Source organism: Myxocyprinus asiaticus, chromosome 1 (assembly GCF_019703515.2).
Source record: "Myxocyprinus asiaticus isolate MX2 ecotype Aquarium Trade chromosome 1, UBuf_Myxa_2, whole genome shotgun sequence".
Taxonomy (NCBI): Eukaryota; Metazoa; Chordata; class Actinopteri; order Cypriniformes; family Catostomidae; genus Myxocyprinus; species Myxocyprinus asiaticus.
Window position 1 is genome coordinate 32,741,669 of NC_059344.1, and position 26,373 is coordinate 32,768,041.

General features: G+C 38.9%; 1 protein-coding gene across 1 annotated transcript in view; it reads left to right on the top strand.

The window, feature by feature from the left end:
- LOC127446483 (uncharacterized) overlaps nt 1-26,373 on the top strand; it is a 111,064-nt gene that overhangs the window by 61,075 nt on the left and 23,616 nt on the right. The window contains exons 7-13 of the mRNA XM_051707450.1: nt 5,498-5,584; nt 6,297-6,413; nt 7,718-7,816; nt 11,018-11,166; nt 17,460-17,598; nt 18,705-18,827; nt 19,210-19,401. Coding sequence (XP_051563410.1) covers nt 5,498-5,584; nt 6,297-6,413; nt 7,718-7,816; nt 11,018-11,166; nt 17,460-17,598; nt 18,705-18,827; nt 19,210-19,401 — 906 coding nt within the window. The remainder of the gene's footprint in view (nt 1-5,497; nt 5,585-6,296; nt 6,414-7,717; nt 7,817-11,017; nt 11,167-17,459; nt 17,599-18,704; nt 18,828-19,209; nt 19,402-26,373) is intronic.

Consider the following 26,373-nt stretch of genomic DNA (forward strand, 5'->3'; position numbering starts at 1 on the left):
ATGTGTGTGTATGTGTGTGTGTGTGTGTGTGTGTGTGTGTGTGTGTGTGTATATATATATATATTTGTCTATTGTGTATTCTATATATACTTATTTTCTTTTCAATATTTTTATTTTTTTTAATTATTTTTTTTTAAAAGTCTTGTTGCTGTTTTGTATTGTTGTGTACTGGAAGCTCCTGTCACCAAGACAAATTTCTTTTATGTGTAAGCATACTTGGCAATAAAGCTCATTCTGATTCTGATGTAGTAATGCAGTGTCATTTTGATTCACGCTTTCTGGGTGAGATCCTTTGCTTAGTCTGAAGTATAAACTGTAGATATTAGGTTTGTGAAGACAAATTCCTTTACCGTATGTCATCTCATTTTCCCAGGTTTCATTTTACCTGGTTTATGTAAGGATTGCTATGGTTGTTTTGTTGTTATGTAAGGAGAGAGGTAGCATTGAAGTTACTCAAAAAATGCTGTTACTGAAAGCTAGTATTTTCATTTCAGTGACTTAACCAGATTGAGAAAAGCCTTTTAACACTATGTGCTCATATGAATTGTATACATAATGTAGAGCTGTGTGTGCTTGTGATTTGTATAAAATGCTGAACTTCTATTAACCGAATGGGTTATCCTCTCAAGACTAACCAAAGATGATGCATCTCTTTATGTAAAAATAAATATCTATAATATATATGTTACATATAATGTTATTTTTCCACACTGAATTTAGGCACAAAAAAAACCCGAATGCACCTAATTTTAGAGAAGGAATATCTATATATCTTGACAGTTTACACAGAAATGTCATCAGAGATTAAAGAATGCACTAACATAGCTCTTAGCATGTGGGCATTGAGGTGCTAACGTGGGTGACGCAGATTTGAGTTCTGTCCATTCTTATGTGATGTGTCCCAATTGTATTCTCCATCCTCTTTCATTCTCCAATAATTTCCTTTCCCCCTCATTGCTGTACCTGTTGAATAAAGTGAGGTGAGGAGTTTCACCTATATTCTGCTCTGTCCTTGGTTTTGTTTACATTGTTTCACAAACCCCACATTCATCATTGCCCCTTGTCTGCTCTGTGTCTTTATGATTAAAAACCACACAAGGGTGGGGCCTGGGTAGCTCAGCATGTATTGACACTGATTACCACCCCTGGAGTCATGAGTTCGAATCCAGGGTGTGCTGAATGACTCCAGCCAGGTCTCCTAAGCAACCAAATTGGCTCGGTAGAGTCACATGGGGTAACCTCCTTGTGGTCGCGATTAGTGGTTCTCGCTCTCAATTGGGCGCGTGGTAAGTTGTGCGTTGATCACGGAGAATAGTATGAACCTCCACATGCTGTGAGTCTCTGCAGTATCATGTACATCGAGCACGTGATAAAATGCGTGGATTGATTGTCTCAGAAGCGGAGGCAACTGGGGCTTGTCCTCCGCCACCTGGATTGAGGTGAGTAACCACGCTACCACAAGGACCTATTAAGTTGTGGGAATTGGGCATGCCAAATTGGGGAGAAAAGGGGATAAAAAAAAAACGAACCAAAAAAACACACGTTGGGGAATGCTGAACTTGACCTATACCCAGCCAGATTCATGATTTTGAGACACTCAGAATGCATAGTGAACAATGCTCAGAGAATTAGAAAACTGCTGTGGCTCTGTAAACAGGCAATAAATATCAGCAATAAATGTCTCAGCCATTTGAAGAATTTGTCTATGTTTCTAGAACATTCTTTAGTAAATATGTTATTGTTTCCTTCTAGGTTTTTTTTTTTTTTTTTTTTTTTTTTTTTACTTCTTTCTCTACTGTCATGATGTGGCTTTGATAATTTGGTGTGATGGCAAATCTCAGTATGCATGATGACGCACAAGAAAAAAACAGCTGAACTGACATAGACTTTTCCATGGGTTTTTAAAGGGTGTTGTTTTTCATGTCTTTTCTATTGTTATAGTGAATATGACACTGACAGAAGACTTTTATTGGTGGTCTTATGCCACATGACAGAATAGCCTAGTGTTTATGTGTCTGTAAGGAAGTTGTGAAAACTTTAATGTTCGTAACTCTTCAACGTACATGGCTATGAACTATTCAAGGTAAATAGAGCTTAAAGGGATAGTTCACCCAAAAATGAAAATTCTCTCTTCATTTACTCACCCTCATGCCGTCCTAGATGTGTATGACTTTCTTTCTTCTGCAGAACACAAATTTAGATGAATATCTCCACACTGTAGGTCCATACAATGCAAGTGAATTGGTGGCAAAATTTTGATGCTCCAAAAAGCACATAAAGGCATTAGAGCTGGATCGATAAGGGATTTTGAGACCGATACCAATTTTAGAGGGGAAAATTCATCGATTACCGATATGGTGGCCGATATATTTCATTTTTGAGCTGGAATGAAAACAGACCTTTTCTATGTGTATTGTGCACTGATTTTGCACCGATATGACTATGCAAAGGTACTCAGAAGGCTGCCTCCTTTTTTTCTCCCCAATTTTGAATGCCCAATTCCCAATGCACTCTAAGTTCTCGTGATGGCGTAGTGACTCGCCTCAATCCGGGCGGAGGAGGATGAATCTCAGTTGCCTCCGCATCTGAGACCGTCAATCCGTGCATTTTATCACGTGGCTTTTTGAGCGTTACCGTGGAGACGTAGCACGTGTGGAGGCTCACACTATTCACACTATATAGCATCCACGCACAACTCGCCACACGCCCCACCGAGAGCGAACCACATTATAGTGACCACGAGGAGGTTACCCCATGTGACTCTACCCTCCCTAGCAACCGGGTCAATTTGGTTGCTTAGGAGACCTGGCTGGAGTCACTCAGCACACCCTGGATTCGAACTTGTGACTCCAGGGGTGGTAGTCAGCGTCTTTACTCGCTGAGCTACCCAGGCCCCCAGAAGGCTGCTTTCTGAAATATTTTTATCAAAGAATATTTGACATTTATTATTATACATTTTCAACAAATTCTAGAAATGAACACTGAGAAAATAAATACAATAAATAGCTAAATAAACAACAGTACTGTATGTTCAGTATCAGTCAGTTGCTAACCATTTAAATAAAGAATAAATTAAAATTATAGCTAAATAAAAATCAGTACTGTATGTTTAGTATCAGTCAATCGCTGACCATTTAAATAAAGAATAAATTAAAATAAAATAAATAGCTAAATAAACATCAGTAGTACTGTTTAGTATCAGTCAAATGCTAACCATTAAAATAAAGAATAAATAAAAATAAAATAAATAGCTTAATAAACATCAGTACTGTGTAGTATCAGTCAAATACTGACCATTAAAATAAAGAATAAATAAAAATAAAATAAATAGCTTAATAAACATCAGTACTGTATGTTTAGTATCAGTCAATTGCTGACTCTTTTAATACTGCAAGTCAGTTAGGGGCAGGTTGTAAAACAAGAAGCATTTACACCTGCCGAGTCAAGAGATAAATGGCGGCAGCGGCGTTACACCGTATTCTGCTATACAAGTTCAGGTGAAATTTTCAACGGTGGGAAACCAGATATTTAAATATTACATTTTGTAAATGCATCGACTGGAATTGTTCGGTTGAAGGGGGTACCAAACTGCGATTCCTGAACAAAACAGTTTAGTGAATACATGTTTACACATTAGCTTCCACTCAGGTGGCAAGCTATGAAAGTAGCTACATGGTTAGCTAGTTAGCTATAATCTCATTGTCATGGAGAGTAAAAGATGGACGTTGTTTATTTACTTTCCAGCATTGCGTCTCAACAACTAGGTAACAACATAGCATGAAATCAACACTCAACAGACACAATCCACCAATGCACCGTTGTCTGCTGAGCTGCAAAAAGATGCTCTGATGCTTAACTTTCAATCTGCTACATTATTGACTGCACTGACAAACTATAGCTGGCTAACATAGCAAACCGATGTGATAAACATGAGTGACATGGTTGTCAGGAACAGGGTTAATGTTATATTAGTTATATTGAAAAGGGAAAATGATGGGGTCATTGTTTATTAATTTTCCAGTATGTATTTCACAAAGTAGTTAGCAACTTACTGTGAAGACACCGCTTACCTCCACACTGTCTGCAGAACCACCAGCAGCTCAGCCTTGTAAACAATGGAGTCGGAGCACGCTCTGCTGGACAAACTACATTATGACACCTATTCTAAATCACCCCAAGCATTGTTTTCTGCAATATATGTTCTGAAAAAAAGTTTTCATATCTGCGCATATCGGAAAACATACGCACCGATACCAATATATCTGTGAATCGGGCACTAAAAGGCATCATAAAAGTAATCCATACGACAGTGTTTTAATCCACATTTTCAGAAGTGATATGATAGGTGTGGGTGAATATTTATTTTTTTTTTTTTTTTTTTTTTTTTTTTTTTGCTTATTTCTTCTCCCTGCCCAGTAGGGGGCGATATGCATGACGAATGTGTATCACCAAAAACTCAAGAAGAATGTGAAAGTTATCTGTTTCTCACCCAGACCTATCATATCGCTTCTGAATACATTGATTTAACCACTGAAGTCTTATGGATTACTTTTATGCTGACTTATGTGATTTGTATGGACCAAAAGAGCTGAGAAATTCTTCTAAAAGAAAGTCATACACATCTGGGATGGCATAAGGGTAAATGATGAGAGATTTTTAAATTTTGGGTGAACTATTCCTTTAAGCTCTATTGCCAGCAATGGTGGCATGCTGCTAATTAAAAAAAAAACAAAAATTACAACCCTTAGTTTTGGGCGGGGTGGGAGAATTACCAGCAACGACTGGTAATGTGTGTTTACAACAATGAACTTACAAAGAAGTCTTTGGGGCAATCGCACTGCACCGGAACAAACATAAAAAATGTACAATTCATCACACTGTTTCTAAATGACAATTGTAACACTTAAATGTTTTACATGGTTACATTCAACATTGTTAGCATGTGACAGCTGACACTAACTTTAAAGTTTTATCCAATCTTCCAACTCATGTCATGACCATTTAAACCTAGTTCAGCTATCTGTAAGGACATCAGAAAAGAACATGAAGTAGCTATTCACCAAGTACTGTTTACATGGAGGAAACCCCACACACATTACGTCAGTAACGCATAGCCAGAAGTTACTTTGAAAAGTAGTCTCAATACATGTTTTGAATACAGTCCACAGTCTGTTGATTGCAGTAGAACTATTAGCAGTAATCTGTCCTACAAAGCCAAAACACAGTTACTACACCAACACTAAAACTGAGAAAAAAGTTTTTGTTTTTTTTGTCCAACCAGATGGGAATTATAAAATAGTCTCTCTATGTTTTCACTAAATCTAAGCAAAGTTGAGCCAAACCTGTCAGTCAATCTAAGAGATCAAAAGTAAATTTTGACAAAATGTTCAGTTACCTTTGCAGGTCAGTGTTGATAGAGGTCATGGCAGCAGTTTAGTCACTGAAATGTATAGAAGTCAAGGAACTGTCTGTGATATAGTCTACTCTTTTACTGCAGGCTGCCATGCCTGGATGCATCTATACAGTACTGCTGCTGGCTGACAGAGATCTGGCTTTACACATTGAGAAAACCTCTTCTGTACAGGTAACATGCACATCTGCACATATAAGCATTACCCAGTACCTCTAATATTGCAGCCATTGTGACCCAAACAATAACTGGGGATTGCAATAGCTGCATTCTTGTTTTTGTTGGGCCACATATTGTCATAGTGTGTGCGGCACATTTGCTGACGGCTGGAAGGAAAATAAAATGTTCATAAGTCTACAGTTTACTCTAGTGGAAAGGAAATTGAGGTCATATTTCAACTTTAGATGTCCTGGTGAACTTCTAAAGTGCTTTAGTTAACGTTAAAGTAAAAGAGCACCATCCTCTAATAGAATTAGGCTTTAGTGAGCATAGTGACACTCTTGTACTAAACAAACAGCATCCCACAGTGCTGACAAAATTCTGGCCTTTGCCTGGTTACCCAGCACTCTCAGCTCTCTGAGAAATAGATGGCTATTTTAAAACACAAGTGTCTGTACTGAGGCACCTTTAGTGCCTGACACAAATCACACAGCCAGAGATATACTCAGCTCAAGCACTTTCCTACTTAACTACAAGAGTTTGTCAAAACTGGACAGGATCCATTTATACAGCTAGCCAAGCCTACACATGTATTCAAGATATTATAACAAAGCTATTGTAGCAGCTGTTATTCTAAGTGTTTAGAAGACCACTACAAATCATATTGGTGTCCTTTAATGCAGAAGCTAAGACCTGACAATTGTTGTGTGGTTTCTTTGTTTATCAGGTGGAGCTGTTAACATCGCTGAAATCTCTCTATAAGCATGTGGACATCTCTCAACTGCCCACCGAGTTTTATGGCACTTTTCCTTATTCCCACAACAGCTGGATCTGTTTCAGAATGGTGAGAATGTCATTATCCATCATTATTGTCATCATCCATTGCCACGTGAGAAGTGAAGTTTTTATAAAACATTGACAACAGCAATATAATAAAATATGAACACTAGTATTTAATCAATTAAAGGTATGAATATGTGATGAGGAGGAGGGCGGGGCCGTGACTACGCACGCCCGTCCCCCAATTGGGCTAATCAGCCAAGGAGAGGGATAAATGCGGCAGAACGCGGCAGTTCGGGGGGAGAGAGCCACATGCAGCTGCTATGTGTGCGTTTGTGTTCTGTGTGTCTTTTTGTTTAAATTCTTATAAAATATTATTTTGACTGTTCAGCCGGTTCCCGCCTCCTCCTTTCCCATCCTTAACCTTGTTACATTGGTGCTGAAACCCTGGAAGGAGTAGGGATGCGCTGTCGTGGAGTCCTCGGCACTGCCATCCACACAAATGGGGGACGGAGGAGTTGCTGCTGACCGCTTGGACATGGAGGAACGGCCGCCGTCCGCGAGGGGAGGAGGGGCTCGCTGCCGGCCGGCCGTCTGGAGTGGTGGAGCCGCTGACGGGGCGGAGGAGTTCCCTACCGGCCGCCAAAACGCGGAGGGGCGTTCCATCCGCCAGGGGTCGGAGGACTGGCCCAGGTCCACCCGGGGAGGAGCAGCTGTCGTCCACCAGAGGGTGGAGGAGTGAACGAGGACCAGGCGATAGCGTGTCTGGGAAACCGGCGAGCATGTTTTTTGTTTTTTCTCTCTCTCACTGTCACTCCACCTTGCCCTTTCCCTCTCCTCTTTTTTGTTTTGTTTTTGCCTCCCCTCGTCCCCCTCCCCAGCCCTAGAGTGGTGGGGAAAAGCCTGCCAGCAGGCACAGCCAGGAGGGCAACACACACTTGGCCCCCAATTGGGCTAATCAGCTGATCAGGGATAAATGCGGCGGAACGCGGCAGCTCGGGAGAGCCACATGCAGCTGCCGTGTGTGCGTTTGTGTTCTGTGTGTCTTTTTGTTTAAATTCGTATTAAATATTATTTTGACTGTTCAGCCGGTTCCCATCCTTAACCTTGTTACAGAATAATAATCACAATAAGCAATTCTTCCACGAAGCAATACTGTGCATTAGCCTAACTATAGGCTGTACATGGTTGACAGGAAACTTAAACAACCTCATTAATGAAGAGTGGTCACAGGTGTGTGCATATGAACTATTTTACAACAGCTTTGAATGCAGCTCATCCAGTCAGATTTTAGAGCTGAAACTGTCCATTTTATTACCTGTATTTTTCAAATATTATGGTTTTAAAGACATTCTTTCTGTATCTCAGAGGTTGGAGCAACTGACCAGTCATTGTGAGGATGCTGTGAACCTGCTTCAGAACACCATCAGCAAACTGGAGTCATCAGCGCTGCCGCCAACAGCAGAGGTACTGCAGCAGACAATAAAACACTCTTAAGACGGCTCTTCTTAAAGCATTCAGGAAGCACTCTTTTCCAGAGCAACTCACTGCACTCAGCTATTATTGCCCTTCAGCTGGCACCAAAGCACTGAAACCACTGATTAATGAAATTGACTCCAACATTTATTCACACACTGGAAATTGTCCACTAGTCTAATAACCAGCATTGTGTCCTCTGCACCTCTTCGATACAACTGCAACTTCCAGTCTTTTATAGGGCAAACTAAAACAGTTTTTTATTTGTTTGTCTCTGTGTGTCCTTGTAGAGACTTTGTGAAACTACAATTTCCCCAGACCAGTCAAGTTTTATATGGGTAGTTGATGTAGTACATGTACAATACATGAGCCATTTTCAATCAACATCAAATCACTGAGATCAAATTTTTTCCCCATTCCGATGGTTGATGTGAACATCAACTGAAGCTCTTGACCTATATCAATGATTTTACGCACTGCACTGCTGCCACACAATTGGCTGATTAGATAATCGTATGAATAAGTCGGTGTACCTAATAAAGTGGTCGGTGTGTGTGTGTGTGTGTGTGTGTGTATTTATATACAGTATATAAAAATAATATACATATAATGTATATATAAATGTATATTATTTATATATATATATATATATATATATATATATATATATATATATATATATATATATATAAATATTATATTATAATATTTAACAAGTAAAATGCTGTTTAAATTTGGGCTGTTACTTAACACGTGTAATTCAGTTAGATTCATTATATACAAAATTAATCAATGCAATTAATCATGCCTCCAGAACATAATAAGTAATATTCCTGCTATTGGAGCAATTCAAGATTGACGGATTGAATTGCAAAATGGATTATATAAAATCTTTATATATTGAATTATTTTTGGGTGGGATATGTAATTAATGGCAGTTAAATTTGATTCATTAATCAGCATATCATGTAAGTAATTTGATTCCAAATTTTAATTGATTGACAGCCCTTCTTAAAATAGTTTAGCATGTCACACCGCAGGGCTTGTCAACTTTCCAAAAGTGTTTCTTGTCAACTACCAATATGTCATACAATTAGTCTGTGATCCAAGTGTGTCACAGGTTCTAGTTATATTTACTAGGCCTCCAGCTCCATGGCTCGAGAGACATCTGCATCAGTCAGTATGGCAGAGAATTCTACTCTCCATGGCACTACAGTCTTCTATTCTGAGTCTGAGGGAGGTCTATTCTGTTTCCATGAGTGCAGCAGTGACACCAGGGTCCAGTTACACTGATTTAGAGACCGATTTATTCAGAAGAGTTGTCGAGTTTTGAAATAGACTTGAGTAGACTTCATTTTGTGTGTGGTTAGGATTAGTGTGTCAAGACTTTGACTGGCTTGACCTCTGGCTGTCAGTTGAGGTCACAAAGAACCTTTTTATCCACAGGGTTCTGGAGGAAAACAGGGTCTCGTGTGAAATAATGATCTCCCAGAGGTCTGTTTATCTGCAGACATCTTTAAAATCACTTACAGAGGGTTTATTTGAAGAGTAGAATGGAAAGGCAGTCTTGCGTGTGAGGGTATGGATTTCTGCTTGAATGTTAAAATAGACCCTCCTTTGGAGAGAGTGATGCTTAGATGTTCAGTAACTAGAAAACCAGAACAGGTCTCTGCCTGTCCTCTCATCTCTTTTTCATTTTGTATTTGTCTACTCTCGCTCGCCATTACTCTAAATGGTTCCCTTCTCTTTTTTCCATGTCTTTTACCCATAATACTGAGTTCCTTTTGTTTTTTGCCCTGTTTTGCGCCTCACACATCTCAGTTTTTTACCTTTTTTTTTTTTACCCTCAAGATTAAGGAGCCTTCCCTCTCTTCCTCTTTTTTTTTCTCTCTTTTTTTCTCTTTTATGTTGACTTAACACACTTAATAAAATATTAATATATAGTCTGTAAGGAGTTTTAAAGAAATTCTGTAAACATAACTACAAAAACATGGTCTTTAAAATACACTTTGCTCAACCCCTCTTCCCCCCCCCCCCCCACACACACACAGAAAGATCCACTGACATTCGTAATTCAGGTAATTACTCTTCAGTTTACCACTTCACACGCATATGCCTATTAGGGTGTGTTGATGTACTGTATGACAGTAATTATTCTTGCTTTGAGAACTTATTTATCTCTATATTATGAAAATCATTTTAGACAAAACTCTCTTGAGGTTCCTGGGATTATTCTGTATATTATAACCTTTTGATGTTAGCATATCATTGGTGCAGCATAGTGAGGTCGGATCACCACCTACTGTGCATCACTGGTTTGGTGTTATGGATGCTTTCTAGCTTGTAATGACACACACACAAACTTGTTCACCTGCATTCACATAAGTATGCTTTTTAGGGTGTGTTGATGTATGACAGTAATTATGTGATTTTTCTTGCTGAGTACTAATGCAGTACTTATGAAACTCATTTTGAAAAGGTTTTCTTGAGGTTCCAGAGGTTATTCTTTATCATATAGCCTTCTGATGTTAGCATCTCATAGATTCAGCATAGCTCAGACCTCAGTCTACATCATTGACTGGGTATCGTGTATGCATTCTGGGGTTTGTAATGACATGCTCAAACTTGTTCACCTTTATTTGTATGGACTTTCCATAGATGACTTTTGTTTTTAAATAAAGGATAATAGATTATAATTAAGATATTATTTGACCCATTTATGAACCTTTATTGACTAGTGAGAACCATCCTCACTTTGATTCCAAGAAATGTGAATATAGTAAAACAAGTACATCCACACACACCTGAAGGTGTGAAAAAATGTGAATTACACAGGGTACTGTTTAAGTATAAGCCCATTTGATCATCTAATGAGTACATGACCTGGAATTAGATAAAGGAGGTGCTGATTTAATTTAATAAAAAAGAATTGATTGCATGGCTGTGGCAGAGTGTGTACAGGGAATGACAGTGTGTGCATTTGAAGTCGAGGGAGAGGATTAGGAGCTTTAGAGAAACATAATGATGGAGTGTGTGTGTGTACTGGAGAAAGGACAGGTATTACTTATTGAGAACAGTAGATAAGATGTATACTGTATATGTAGTAATATAGTGTGTGGGTATAGGAGTGTCTCCTATATAGTGTATATATCATATATATGTGTGTGGGTGGGTGTGTGTGTGTGTTTGCAGGAGGCCCAGATTTTAATGAATAAGTACAGAGAGCTGATGAGGACTGTTCTGGAGGACAGCAGGCTGGTGCGGCTACAGCTGGAGGGAGGAGCTGCTCTGTCTCGTCTACGAAAAGAAGAGAGCAGTGTCAGCCTGACCGAAGACTACAGGTGAGAGGAGAACATACACACATTTGGATGACACAACACCTTTAAACCACTGTACCACAAAAAAATCAAATGCAACTCAGAACCGAGAGAGAGAGAGACTGAGTATAACAAATGAAAGCTTGCAAGGTGAGATACTGAGTAAAAAACCCAAGCACAGTTTGTTCTGAGATGTGAACAAAACTCTAGACATAAGGTTTGATATAAACTTGACTATAGCCTGACAAGAGCGACTCACCAATTACTTAAAATATGTGACTTAAGGACAAGGTAAGCACAAGAGCTATATATACTCAGGGTTAAAGGGATAGTTCACCCAAAAATTAAAATTCTCTCATCATTTACTCATTCTCATGCCATCTCAGATGTGTGTGACTTTCTCTCTTCAGTTGAACACAAACGAAGATTTTTAGAAAAATATCTCAGCTCTGAAGGTCCATACCAGAGTTTCCTACAGAATTCAGCTCTTGCAGCGGGCAGAAACGCCATTATTTTCATCCTGAAACATACACACATAATCTCTGTCTCTGATAACATGGTATGGTTTGGATGCAGTGGGGCTCTGATGCTGTTTCCTGTTTGACATTGTTTAAAACACACAGGCATGCCTGCACTGGCTTTCTCAAGGGCACTCTTAAAAGCCTCCTGCTCAGACATAAACACACACTGTGTGCGGTGTGTGTCTTTAGTTTTTCCTCCTTGAACACATTTTTAGGAAACCACTGATTAAAAAAAATCTTGATTTGTTTTAAAGCATATTTTGTTTTGGCTTGAATTTTGTGGGACTTCAGATTACAGTGGCAGTCTATGGGATAATCTTGATTTTTAAGAACATTTTGTTTTGAGGTGAATTTTGTGTGACCTCCTACGAATGGACCATCCTACGAATGGACCATCCTACGAATGGCTTGCTTATAGTTGTCTCAGCACATTAAACTGGGATAGGACAAAGTATTTTAACATAAAATATATATATATATATATATATATATATATATATATATATATATATACACTATATTGCCAAAAGTATTCGCTCACCCATCCAAATAATAGAATTCAGGTGTTCCAATCACTTCCATGGCCGCAGGTGTATAAAATGAAGCACCTAGGCATGCAGACTGCTTCTACAAACATTTGTGAAAGAATGGGCCGCTCTCAGGAGCTCAGTGAATTCCAGCGTGGTACTGTGATAGGATGCCACCTGTGCAACAAGTCCAGTCGTGAAATTTCCTCGCTACGAAATATTCCACAGTCAACTGTCAGTGGTATTATAACAAAGTGGAAGCGATTGGGAATGACAGCAACTCAGCCACGAAGTGGTAGGCCACGTAAAATGACAGAGCGGGGTCAGCGGATGCTGAGGCGCATAGTGCGCAGATGTCGCCAACTTTCTGCAGAGTCAATCACTACAGACCTCCAAAGTTCAGATTAGCTCAAGAACAGTGCGTAGAGAGCTTCATGGAATGGGTTTCCATGGCCGAGCAGCTGCATCCAAGCCATACATCACCAAGTGCAATGCAAAGCGTCGGATGCAGTGGTGTAAAGACTCTAGAGCAGTGGAGACACGTTCTCTGGAGTGACGAATCACGCTTCTCCATCTGGCAATCTGATGGACGAATCTGGGTTTGGCGGTTGCCAGGAGAACGGTACTTGTCTGACTGCATTGTGCCAACTGTGAAGTTTGGTGGAGGAGGGATTATGGTGTGGGGTTGTTTTTCAGGAGCTGGGCTTGGCCCCTTAGTTCCAGTGAAAGGAACTCTGAATGCTTCTGCATACCAAGAGATTTTGGACAATTCGATGCTCCCAACTTTGTGGGAACAGTTTGGGGATGGCCCCTTCCTGTTCCAACATGACTGCGCACCAGTGCACAAAACAAGGTCCATAAAGACATGGATGAGCGAGTTTGGTGTGGAAGAACTTGACTGGCCTGCACAGAGTCCTGACCTCAACCCGATAGAGCACCTTTGGGATGAATTAGAGCGAAGACTGCGAGCCAGGCCTTCTCGTCCACATCAGTGTCTGACCTCACAAATGCGCTTCTGGAAGAATGGTCAAAAATTCCCATAAACACACTCCTAAACCTTGTGTAAAGCCTTCCCAGAAGAGTTGAAGCTGTTATAGCTGCAAAGGGTGGGCCGACGTCATATTAAACCCTATGGATTAAGAATGGGATATCACTTAAGTTCATATGCGTCTAAAGGCAGATGAGCGAATACTTTTGGCAATATAGTGTATATATATATGCTCCACCTTTAAATATAGCAAAATGTATTAGAAAGAGATGTGAGTACTACACTGTTATTTGTAGCTGAAAGCATTATTAAATTAGCCAAAATAACTAAACAAACATGTAAGGTGCGGGGCATGTATAGAACTTTGTAAATAACAATGATTTCTGTAGAATTCTTCAGTTGCAGATTCCACACGGGCCAATCATGAGCCATATGTCTTAGTTTCTGTAACCTGGTTTGTTTTTGTATTTCTTTGTCAGTCTCATTATCATCTTCCCTTTGTGCCTTTTGTATAGCTTAAAGTAAAAGATTAAAGGCTGTGCAAGTTCTTGCTCATTTGCTGGCTAACACACCAAAATGAAACCTTAGCTGTCTGAGCTCTTACTAACACACTAACGCATCACCTGGATGCTTACAGACTCACAAAAGGCTCAATCCCACAGGTGTGACTGAGTCTGAAGTGCTGGACAATAGTGAACAAATCCGGCTTGCTTTCTTTCTCTCTCCTTCTGTGATCATGACCCTGACTTCTTTCCTCCCACATAATAGCTTTAAACCCTCTTCCTTTGGAGCCTAAAGGTGGATTATGACCCCTTTCACTGACTGAAATGGTTGTGTTATTACCTGGCCCATATGAATCGACTTTTGTTTTGGCATTTTCTGCACTGATTTTGTAAAAAATCTGCAAAATTCTATGAAATGGATTGAAACGTGGTAGAATGTGTTCAACTAAGCTATCTGTTACTCACTGGTGCTGCTGACAACCAGATTCATTTTGACTCCAAAAGCACACAAACAGGAAACAGAAATATTTCACCTCTTTATACATAAATGTTTGATTACTCTGCCAGATGTGCAAAAATGAAAGATAAGCCTTGGCTGAAGAGATGGAGAGTTAGTTTGAGACTTATCTCTCCCTTTTTTCCCTTGTTCCTTCTTTTATCTACATTCCATTTCAATAAGTTGCTCTTATGCTTCAGAACGTTGTATATTTACACGAATTAAGAGCTTAAACGGTACAGAACTTTCTAAATGTACCAAACATACCACACATTGCATCACTGGATGTGAATGTGTTATTTATATTACCAGGTAAACTTTGGTACACACATCCAGCGTAGTGCTGTGATTGCTCTTTAGTCATAGAAAACAGGTAAAAGTCTGTAATATTGTTACAGCTGTGAACCACATGGATCACAAGGGCTGGAGTGTTTCTTTGTTTGCTCTACTGTAGTTATGTTTGGGTGGTGATTAGAAACAGTTTCCACATGGGTATCTCTGCTGTTTCATTGACTTGATAATTGCAACTGAACATGTAGCAACCTTGTGTACTAATCTGCAGGGTTTTGGGTTTAAAAGATGCTGTCCCTGCTCTCTTCTTATTTACCTGCCGATTTCTTATTCATCGTCATCATAAAACTATGTTGTCATCTTTCTAGTGCCCAATCCAAGTTCTGAAGCTACATTCTTAAAGTGTAAAAGCATGTTACAGATATGTTTGTTATTTATTAATTCATTATGTCAGTAATGTAGAATCCTTTAACATTGGGTCTGAAATTCTCTGAATCTATATTCAAACACACTAGCACTATGACTAAATGCTTCATTGAACTGGTAATACTTTGGTTTTTGATTTTCCATACATCCATCTCTCTCACTCTTTTTTTGGTCATGCTGGAATGTCTTTGATATCTTCTGCATGCTGCGATAACCAGTGTTTGCTCTGGGTGTGTGCTGTGAATAATTGGGGCTCTTGGACTGACTCTGAGGTATCTGATGTGCCTCATTGTGTAGAATACATAGGCTGTGTCTCATTGGAAGGCTGCATGCTAGGTAGGATGCATCCTTTGAAGGCTGCTGTATACCGAGTGTCCTCCTTTAAACAGGCCTCGTTTAAATGAGACGGCCTTTGTAGGACAAACGGAAACAGAACGTAACATGGTTGCTATGACAGCACGCCACTCTTTAACAAGCACGAGCACTTTGAGTGAGAAGGAACAAAGTCCCTTTGGAAGGGAATGTATGAGGTACATTTTAGGAGAGTTATAATGATGTAAAGAGAAAAGAAAATAGATTTTACAGGTGTACTTTTAGTCTAATACTTTATTTTAATTATATATTAATATAATTATACATATTATATACTCTGCACCAATCTACTGAGGTACTTAAACTTGGGAATTAACATGACTTGTGTTTGAACATCATATTTCCAGGCATTTTTTTTAAGACATTTCTGTTGAAGCAAAGAATTGTGGGTTGTGAGTGCCCATGAAGGATACACCTCTTGCATCCTCCGAATTTCCATGAAAGAAGGTCTCATTCGAAGTGTCCTACTCGCTTTTCTGAAACGAGACCACCTCAATGACGTATGCGGCCAACAAATGCGACCTCCGGAAGACGCAGCCTTCCAAACGAGACACAGCGTTAGATTCTTTCCTGCACGGATTTTCCATCAGAGTGGCCGCTACCTTTGTCAAAATAAAAATTCAGTCATGTCGTTTGAAACCTGCATGATTGGGTTTTTTTTTTTTTTCTTCATGGATCACAAAAGGAGATGTTTTGAAGCAGCACAAATGGAGTTTTGAAGAGATGTTTAAGCTGCTCTTGTCCATAAAATGAAATTTAATGGGAACGGATTCTTTCAAGCTCCAAAAAAGCACCATGAAAGCAGTCCATACAAATCGTGTGCTATCCATGTCTTCTAAAAGCGTGAATTACAATTTGAATACATTGTTCAAAAATCTGATATCACTTGTAAAAATGCTTCTATTCTGCTTTTGATATTTAATGCAACATTTTTGATTACACATTATAAGCATACAAAATTAATTGAGAAGTTATCATTTTGCTTTAATGACAGCATGTACTTGAGCTGGCATAGAATTCTGATGATCCATGTTTTCCCAGCATGATTTGAGAATGATCCAAAGACCATCTTGTTGATTTTTTTTATTTTTAGTTTTTTTTTGTACAGAGGAGTTAACCTGGTCAACATCAAAAATGTGTTATATTTAATGACCTACATATAGAGCAAGTCTTCATATTCATATTGAATATTCATATTTCTTTTTCAGAGTAAGTCATCACTTTAGACATGTTTTAATTTTTTTTTTAAATCATAAAGCTCTGTTTATTATCAGGTTTAAATGAAAATAATAATATGGATGGATGAATGGATAGATAGATAGATAGATAGATAGATAGATACATCTAACAGCAGGGGGCACAAGTCAGAAAGGCTGTGTTCTGATGCATATGCCACTTTGTGAATCTTTTGCTTAGCAGATATAAGAGATGAGCTTTATGCATTCTAATATAGACAATCATGATATGGTTGACGTGTGTGTGTGTGTGTGTGTGTGTGTGTGTGTGTTGGATCAGAGAGTGGATTACTCTTTGACTGAGTCAGTTTAAATATTGAGGGGAAATGGTGTATGAATGTTTGACTAGAGCACAATACAGTATTGTGTTAGTCAACTACAGCACTGATGAAGTCATCCAGTAGACATCAACCTCTGCTGCTTTGTACAATGTGCTCTGTCACTGTGTATCACTGCACTGCCAGTTCACACAAACACATATACAAATCTCTACTCTACAAATTCTTCACAAATAAGCATGCAAAGAAATAGTGAATTTTTCTTGTTATACTAAACCTATGCATTTACAGTATAGATTAGAATCACACTATGACTTACATGTTTCTATTATTTGCAATCTTTCTCTCACTCTTATTCTTTCTATTGTCTAACAACACACACGCATACACACTCTACAGCACTCCTCCAGGACTGACTCTCATTGCCACACAACTCTGTCAAACAAACTTGCTCATCCAATCACATTTAAAGTCTCAAAGCCTCATCCAGTCAATATGTTCTGTAAGACTTGTTTTAGCTAATAAGATTGAGCGCTGTGAGGTTAGACGCCCTGCAGTCAGTGATTTTTCTTCTTCTCAGATGCTTGGAGTTCCTCTCAGGGATAATATTGAACTCTGGATCATTTCTATTTTCAATATTCTGAAGAAGCACTGTGTGTGTGTGTGTGTGTGTGTTATAGAGATGCTGTCGAGAGTGCAGGGCATCTGTATAACCAGGTGGACGAGCTGGTTCACAGGCTGGTGATGCTGTCCAACAAATGCACACAGGAACTGGAATTCATCATGGAGTTTAAGACTCTGGAGGAGGGCTTCAGAGAGGTGAGGACTCAACTTTTGTGTTTGCTATTTAAAACTCTCTTCATGACAGACATCAATAACAGCTGCCTCAGAGAAGTATGAACCAATTTTTTTCTGCCAGGATATTTATACTTTATTGATAAGTACTTGATATGTTTTAAGTGCTTAATGAAAGTGCTTACATGCACTGCTCATACTGGCTTTGAAAATGTCACGTTAATTATTTTGATCATTTAGGCTAAATTTTCAACAAGTACAGAGAATAATGTGGTTGTGAATCCACATTGAAGCTGTAGTTGAATCCAAATGCAGTACTGCCCTACAAAGGCAGAATGCAACAACAACAGCTTTTTTTAAAGTCTTTTCACACTTGCCAAACAAGAGTGTCTTTTCACACTCTCATAGCTGAGCCAAATCAAGTTGTCACAGTGCAGTACATAGTCTAAGAGACATGATTCTGGTCTAAAATCTTTAGTAACTGCTTTTTTCCAGTTTGCCTGACAGAGTACATCTCCCCAGTTTGTGCATTTGGGGTTAATTAATTGATTATTATATAGATGATTCAAATCTAATAATAGATTATTAATGCAATAATTGTTTTAATGCAAAAAAAAAAAATGTTCCAGTGAATTTGCCTATAGAGCTAGATAAATGGGGAACACTGTACTGCAATGCTGTAAACACACACGCAACAACTCTCACAAAGTGCCTCATGTAGCTACACACTCACTGTGCTGGTGATTTATTCATCTCATTGTTTTAATGGCAGAAAGTGGAAAAAATCCTGTTGGCATGGATATAGTGGAAGTTGCCTAAACATATTCCCCAAGCAAACACAAAATACACACTCATGCACATCATGAGAAAGTTTAAACTAGTGCCACAACACCTGTATCATATGGCACACATGATTGATGTGTTTGTGTGCTCATGTTTCAGTTGATAACAGGAGTTTTTGAAGTCTACTTCTATAAAGACAAAAAGGAAACCGAGCAGGAATCAGTAATAAATGCACTGTGAATTTATGAATGTATTTAGTCTGAGTCATTTTGGATGAAAATTAACAGAGTAAAGCTGGACCGCAGCAGGATTAACTGATGTAATGTGTTTGTTTGTGTGTCTCTTAGGTGAGTCAGTGGATAGAGGAGGTAGGAGAGTCTCATCTGCAGACACTGAGTGAGCTGGAAGATTCATTGGAGCAGTTACATCATAAACAGACTGTCTTCAGAGAATTTTACACAGCTGCATATGTACGTCAACTCTTATTAAACATACTTTGCATCCCACCTCTGGCCACAGCATCTACTTTATGTCTTGGGATTTTGCTTAGTCCTGGTATTTTCTTAACAAATCCCTCACAGTGTTTTATTTGGACTGCAGCATTGTGTGATCTTGAAGTATTTTACTGCAGGAGTCAAACATTGGTTTGATTGAGTCAACACAAGCTGCAGAGTGTTTGTCACTGTTTAAGTGGTCACCTTATTCGCCCCCTCTGCTTTCATACCGTTTCACTCTTTAACACTGTGTGTGTGTGTGTGTGTGTGTGTGTGTGTGTGTGTGTGTGTGTGTGTGTGTGTGTGTGTGTGTGTGTGTGTGTGTGTGTGTGTGTGTGTGTGTGTGTGTTTTGTTCAGGAGCACTGTAAGAGCGGTGAAGCTCTGCTGAAGCGTTTAGAGAGGTGGGAGGATATCTCCTCCGCGGAACTTCAGGTATACGAGGTAAAGGTGCGATCATTCTGGGTCCATCTGCGTGATTTCTCCCAACGAGTTGAAGACACCAAGGACAAAATTGACAGGACTATCCGACTCTACGAGTTCTTTGACAAGGTGAGTGGCCACCAGTAGCTCATAGTTTAACCTTTGCTGGTTGTCTCTTCAAGACCTGACTTGTTCATTCATTCTTTCTTCTGCTCTTTTTACACCTCTTTTTGACATCAATTCTTTGTTGTTCTCTGGGTGTTAACCATGAACACCCTATAATTGCAACTGTGTAGTGGCACTCACACAAACTTTTGTTGTAGCACTTTTTTATGGTAAAAATACTTCTTAGAAAATTCAGGGGTGAATTCACAAAAAAGTTTAGGCAATTTTGCACATTGGTATTTCAGCGCAAAAAGCTGTCTTATTAACTAACCACCATTCATTGGACCAAATAATAAAGAAAAGCAGCCAATAAGAGCCCAACATAGATGGGAACTCCTTCAATACTGTTTAAAAAGCATCCCAGGGTGATACCTCAAGAAGTTGGTTGAGAAAATGTCAAGAGTACATTTCTACAAATTCTAGGCAAATGGTGACTACTTTGAAGATGCTAAAATATAACACATTTTTGATTTATTTTGAATTTTGTTTAGTCACAACATTATTCCCATAATTCCATTTATGTTATTCCATAGTTTTAACGACTTTACTATTATTCTAAAATGTGAAAAAAAAATTATAATAAAGAATGAGTAAGTGTTTCAAAACTTTTGACCGGTAGTGTATAAATCTATTATTATCTGACCATTATAACCTGTCACTGTCTCACCCATATGAGGATTAATCCAGTTCAACTGGCATTAACCTCTTTCCGTTTTTAAAAGTGTAAATGCTGGTTAGTATTGTGTGGTCATGATGATCTTTTAGACAGAATTTTGGCCGTATTTTAATTCGCTGTCAAGATGCAGAATATCATGTGCAGGATTTCATTAAAACTGCTGCAAACCCCTACTAGGTGTTCTAAAAATAGGTGTCCTAAAAAAACACACCTGTGTCTGTGACAGTCCTAGGCTCATTAATCAGCATTAAAATGTTCTACATTTTCGTTATTAAAATTATTTAAAAGGGTCACTATAAGCTTAAAACCTTTAAATACAACAAAAAGCTTTAAATAGAACAAACAAATGAACTGATAATATACATTTGGATCACCTGCTATGATTTTCTCATCTTTTTCAACTCTCATGAGTTTGCATCCTTGCTGATGGACCTTAGCTGAATGTTGTAACAATTTTCCTTAATTTTTTTTAGTTTTCTTACATAACCTCTTGACAGTTTGTTTTTATAGTCAGAAGACAAACAAAGCTGCAGAAAAAGAAAGAAAGTCTTGTCCTAGTTTGCTTATTCTTTACAGGTTTCTTAGAAAATTATAAAGTCTAAAGGACTACTATACAATTTGGCGTTAAAATCAACAGTTTACTCGCTTTTAAGTTGCAAAAATGTGAAGAAAATGGCGGAAAACTTAATGTAGGTTTTCAGTCAGACTGGAGTTCCGATGAAAAGAATGCAGTGTTTCTAAAGCTGCAGCTATTACGGAAATCCCTAACTGGGAGTGATGTCAAGCAAACACAAATGCACGCACGCACACACTCGATTGTTTTTATGATCAGACTATTCTGAAGAGTTGCTTGTGTTTTTCCTCTGTAGTGGCATTGGGTCAGTGTTGCACGCTGGACTCTGTCTTTAGTGTCTCCCCCCTGAGCCACTGCAGGGACAGTAGATGGTCTTGTTGGCTGATTACTATCAGATTTTATCATTAGCATAATCATCGTGCTCTTCCCTGACTCATCATATCTACTATACACAATCCCAATGCCCTGTTGGCATGGGGACCTCATGCAGCCCTCTCCTGCCATCTGTTGGCATATTGACAAACGTTGCAAGTGTGTGTGTTTGTTTATTAATCAAAGGCAGATTTTGTGAAAAGTTTTAACAGGGCTGGGCTTAAAGTAAAGCTGGCTTAATTTACATAGAACTGCCTGTATCTAGATCAGTCTCATACTGATCACATATTTAACCTCTATATTTCTGAGGCCATCTCCAGAGGTCTGAGATCAGAAGCATGCAGCACTGCAGAGTCTTTTTATGGTTTAAAGAAGCTCTCAGCGGGATGACACTTGTGGAACTTATTGGTGCTAATTAATCTCACTCGCATTAATACACTGTAAAAAATTCAACCCACTAAAATTGAGAAATAAAATTTACTTGCTGCCTTAAATATTTAAAGCTGATATGTGTAATTGTTTTATGTTAAAATAGTTTTTGCATCCCATCTTAATATCTAGAATCAATGATGATTGCATCTATAGTTATGGAGCTATCAAACATTTCTCTATTTGTTTGAAACTGAAAATGAAAATGTTCTGTTCAGCCCGACACCAATTCTGTTTGGAGATGCTAGCAGCACAAAAATGACACACTTCAGCTTTGAATTAAATCAAAGTGGTGCCAAAGTTATAATCTGTAGTGGTGAATTAATATTATTATTATTATTATTATTGTTTTTTTTTTTTGGCTAATTTATATTAACTTGCTGAAGAAGAAAATCAAGTAGAAACACTGTCGCTTTACACACATTCTTGTGAACGTATTTTCATTAATTTGACAGGACTTGTGGATTAAACTACACTGGTGGTTGTGTATTCAGCATAACACTATATATAGGGTGTTTATTAGCTTTTTGTGGCCATTGTGTGTTTGTGTGTGTGTGTGTGTGTGTGTATTACACATGAAAGATCATTGAAAGTTCAGAGCCTCTTTCAGGAAAACAACTTAATAAACAAAAATTAATTCATATCTCAAAAAGTTTTCTATCAGGGTTAGGTTGAGGGGTGAGGTTAGGGGATAGAAAATATCATGAGTGCAGTATAAAAACAATAGAAGTGAAGTCGTCACCTTGCTAGAGAAACAAACATGTGAGTTAGTCACCACATCTAGAGGTCTATTGCTTGATTTGTCTTTGACAGACCGGCTCATCCCAGATTTAGACAGTGTCTGTTTGAGTGTGTTGCCTAGGAGCTGGTATAGGCATGTATGATGAGCTGGGCAGTGTGGATTGTAGTCACCATAAAGAATGTGTGATATGACAGCTGAAGCTGAAATCGTCCCACAAGAGATGAAACACTTCATGCTGAAGCTATGCTAGACATCCGAAGTTCACTACAGTCGGGACAGCAATGACAAATGTTAAAAAAGAAATGAATGAGCTGGAACAAAACGTGTGATTTATTACTATTGGTTTATTAAAATACATTTGACTGGCACTAAATCACAAAATCTCAGAAGTCTCTTGTAGTTGTATACTTGGTCTATTGGTTAGTGCATGATCCAGACATGTCAAGCTGTGGTACTCATGTGGGAGACATGGGTTGGATGTCCTGGTCCCATCGCCTTTCCTTCCCCCCATTATTTACTGTCCCTTCTCAATGCAATCATTTCAAATATCTTAATTGGCAAAAGCCCCCAAAAAAGTAGAATTAAAAGAGATTTCACTTCTTTGTGACCAATAAGGTTTGACATCAAATAAACACCTATAGTGACTCTGTGTGTGTGATGAATGAATGAATTTTCTCTGACCTTACCGAGTCCTGTATGAGCTCATTGACACACATTGGGTGACAAACATAATATTGACAATGTATTGTCTGGATGAGAGCCCCGCAGGCAATCACAGCAGCCAGCAGTGCAGAAAGTGACAGCAGAATGATGAGCATGTGCCCTGTGATACAGCCTGGGGCACAGCAGACAGTACGTGCGTGTGTGCGTGTGTGTGTGTGTGTGACTGGCTTATTTCTGCTCCAGATGGCCGGTGTGTGTGTATAAGAGCAGGGAGTGAGGAATCACTGATTATTTCTACTGTTTGATGGAAAAGTGTCAGACTGACTAGATGCCAGCTGAACGAAAGAGAGACTGGGAGAGAAAGAAGAGTTAAAGGGATAGTTCACCCAAAAAATTTAGATTATTCTCACCTCCATGTCGTTCTAAACCTGTATGTCTCTCTTTCTTATGCAGAACCCAGGAGATGTTTTAATGGATATCACAACCTGTCTTTTCAATACAATGGCAATGGAAACACAAAAGAACCTGTTTGGCAAAATGTTAGGGACTTACAGCCTCGATCACCATTCACTTACATTGGATGGAAATTGGATGCAATGAAAGTGGATGGTGACTGAAGCTGTCAGTCCCTAACAATCTGCCTTTTGTGTTCCACAGAAGAAAGAAAATCATGACAGAATTATACATTTTTGGGTAATTTATCCCTTTAAGGATAAAGCTCTTCTTTGTAGCTAACACCAGATGTGTGGCTAGTTGATTTGAGTTTGTAAAAAAAAAATAGATCACTAGCATTTTTATTTAGTGAACTCTTGAATTGTGTTTTGAAATCATTCAGATTCTCATGAGTGTTTGAAAATGGAGACTTAAGATGTCACTCATTGCTATACTTTTATGAGTAAATGTTCCTCCATTCCTGATACATGGTTTCAGTCCAAAACACATACAGTCAACATGGATAGGCAGAGGAAATGGCACCTCTGTGTTGCCCATCATTATAATGATAATAAGACTAAGCCCAGCCTTCCACTGAAGAACTGAATTAACACTCTACAGGCTTCTGCTCAGTAGCTAAAAACTAAAATGATGAGTGCATTTCTGCCTCTACCACAGAGACTGTAAATACTGTTAATATTTGCTAAATGATGTTTAAGTATTATAATTTACAGCAGGCAAGAGACCTGCTTAAGTTTTATTCAATTTCAAGTTTTGTTCCATTTCAAAGGAACAAAGTGAGAGAAAAGAAAAACATAAGGTACCAGTAATGGTAAAACATATTATTATACAATTAAAAATAAAATATAAAAATTTAACAAGATATTTATTAGAAATTAGGAAAACTCTATTGTACAGTATGTTACTGAATATTAAGATCAGAGCAGTGATTGGTTTTTGAAGGTGTTTAGCTCAACTAGGAATTTGGCTGTAAGAGATGTGACTTTCCTCCCCAAGAAACACCATCGGATCTTTTTCCACACAGTTTAGAAAATTGTGGAATGAGATTTAAGAGTTGTTTGAAGTATTTATCTCTTATATCTTGAAACTTGTCTCAGTAAAGGAGAAAATGTGCCTCTGTCTCAACCTCACCAATCTCAATTTTATTCTCAAAGAGAACATAATTGATCAAATGAGCAGTGACATACGCAGCAGTTGTGATGTATTAGAATGATGTGTGTGTGCGTGCGTGTGCAACATATTGTAAGCGGTTGGGTATTGATCAGGTTATTGATATCCCCATTTCTCCAAGGAATGAACTCTTTCCCCACATGCCTTCTGCTGTTCTCTTTCCTCTCATCTCACTTTAGCTGAATGGCAGCAATATGTCACAGCCGAAATAACAGCAACAATACAGATCCCATTCAAACTTAGTTAATGCATGGATTAACCCTTCAATGTAAATGTGTTCCATTGAATTCACTAGTGGAAGTATTCACCGGCCCTCACATGATTATAGTATGATGCATGATTTCCTGCAGTCAGGTCATAAGTGTATGGATGTGTGTGAATAGGAATCATCAGCAGGTCTGGTCTGTTGGCCTCAGTTTTCCACAGTCCATTACTGCACCAGATTTTTCAGTCTGTCTGCATATGGGTTCACAAGGTCCAGTCGGCACCACTGTGCCAAGGTTTAGCCTCCCTACTCCCTTCTTTCCTTTGCCCTATCTAGTGAAGGGCTTTATAGTGTTATTGACAGACACCCTCCTATCCCATCCCCCCCTTTCCCTCTCTGCCCTCTACCCCCTCTAGTGAAGTTGCTGGGGCAGACCCATCTAGTATTTAGACTTGCATTTGCCTGTGAATAGCAAGGAGGTGGGGAGAGGAGGGGAGTGGGTGCTAGTTGCGCTCTCTTCTCTGTCATTTTGTCAGTCTGAGAGAGAGAGAGAGAAAAGGATGACGGCCGCCGGTCCATGTACTGATCATGGGACCACCAGCGTCTTAGCTGAGCAGGAAAACGGATATAGCCACGGAAAGGTAGGAGTTAAGAGGCGCATTAAGGAACGTAGTGGTGATATAACAGGAGCGTTTGTCTAACCCATGGTACTTTTAGTAGTGCTGCTCTTTGGTTTGCATGCACTGGTAGTTTGCAGTTTCGCATTTGGACCTTTATAATAATTTAACACAGGCTTCTGTTTTCAGATATCTATTTATCTTAAGTTTATTTACTTATAACAGTTCTTCTTCTGTGCTATTTTTCTGTACGAGTGTGTGTACATTTGTGTTTGCACTTCACTGAGAGGCCAACTGAAACATTGATCAAAGCACGTTCGAATGAAGCTCTTAGGGTGTCTATGGAGAGTTTATAACTTTTCACTCACCCTCCATTCCCTCTTTCTCTCTCTTACTGTGCTCCCTCTCTTCAATCCCGTTATTGAGGCCAGGACTGGTAAAGTGTGTTGCTGAGGAAAGCTCAGGCTGTGCATTGTTGTGGATGTGTTTAAAGGAGTTTCCTCCCTGCATGTGGTATTGACCAATAGTTCTCACACAGCTTATATTAGAGTTTGTTGCCCTGGGCAAATGGCCTCATCAGGGGGTTTATGCCATCCATTATCTCAGAGTAACTCCACACCTTGTTAGTCAGATCATTATGGAAATGGTTACTTTACAATGGTTTTGCCCTAGGAACATGTTCTTAAGACTGATGATCTGCATGCAGACTATTATCTGTCATTCAGTTGCTCTAATGCCGGTCTATAGGTGACTTCAATGATTGTGATATCATGGTGTCTTTACTCACTTTCCAGCCCAAAGGACTTTTTCAACTGTTGCACATTTAGTGTGTTGGCTTTATTTTGCATCTTGTAGTGCAAAGTGATACTATGAGTGTAAGAGATCAGTGGTGGTTGCTTTAAGACTGCTTGGGAAGCACAATTTCCCCTAAAACCTCATTGAAAATGTGGCAGTGACATGTTTATCTATGTACAAATAATCTTTAAGCTGGGATAGGTTCCAGCACCCCGTTACCCTACATAAAGTAGGATAAGT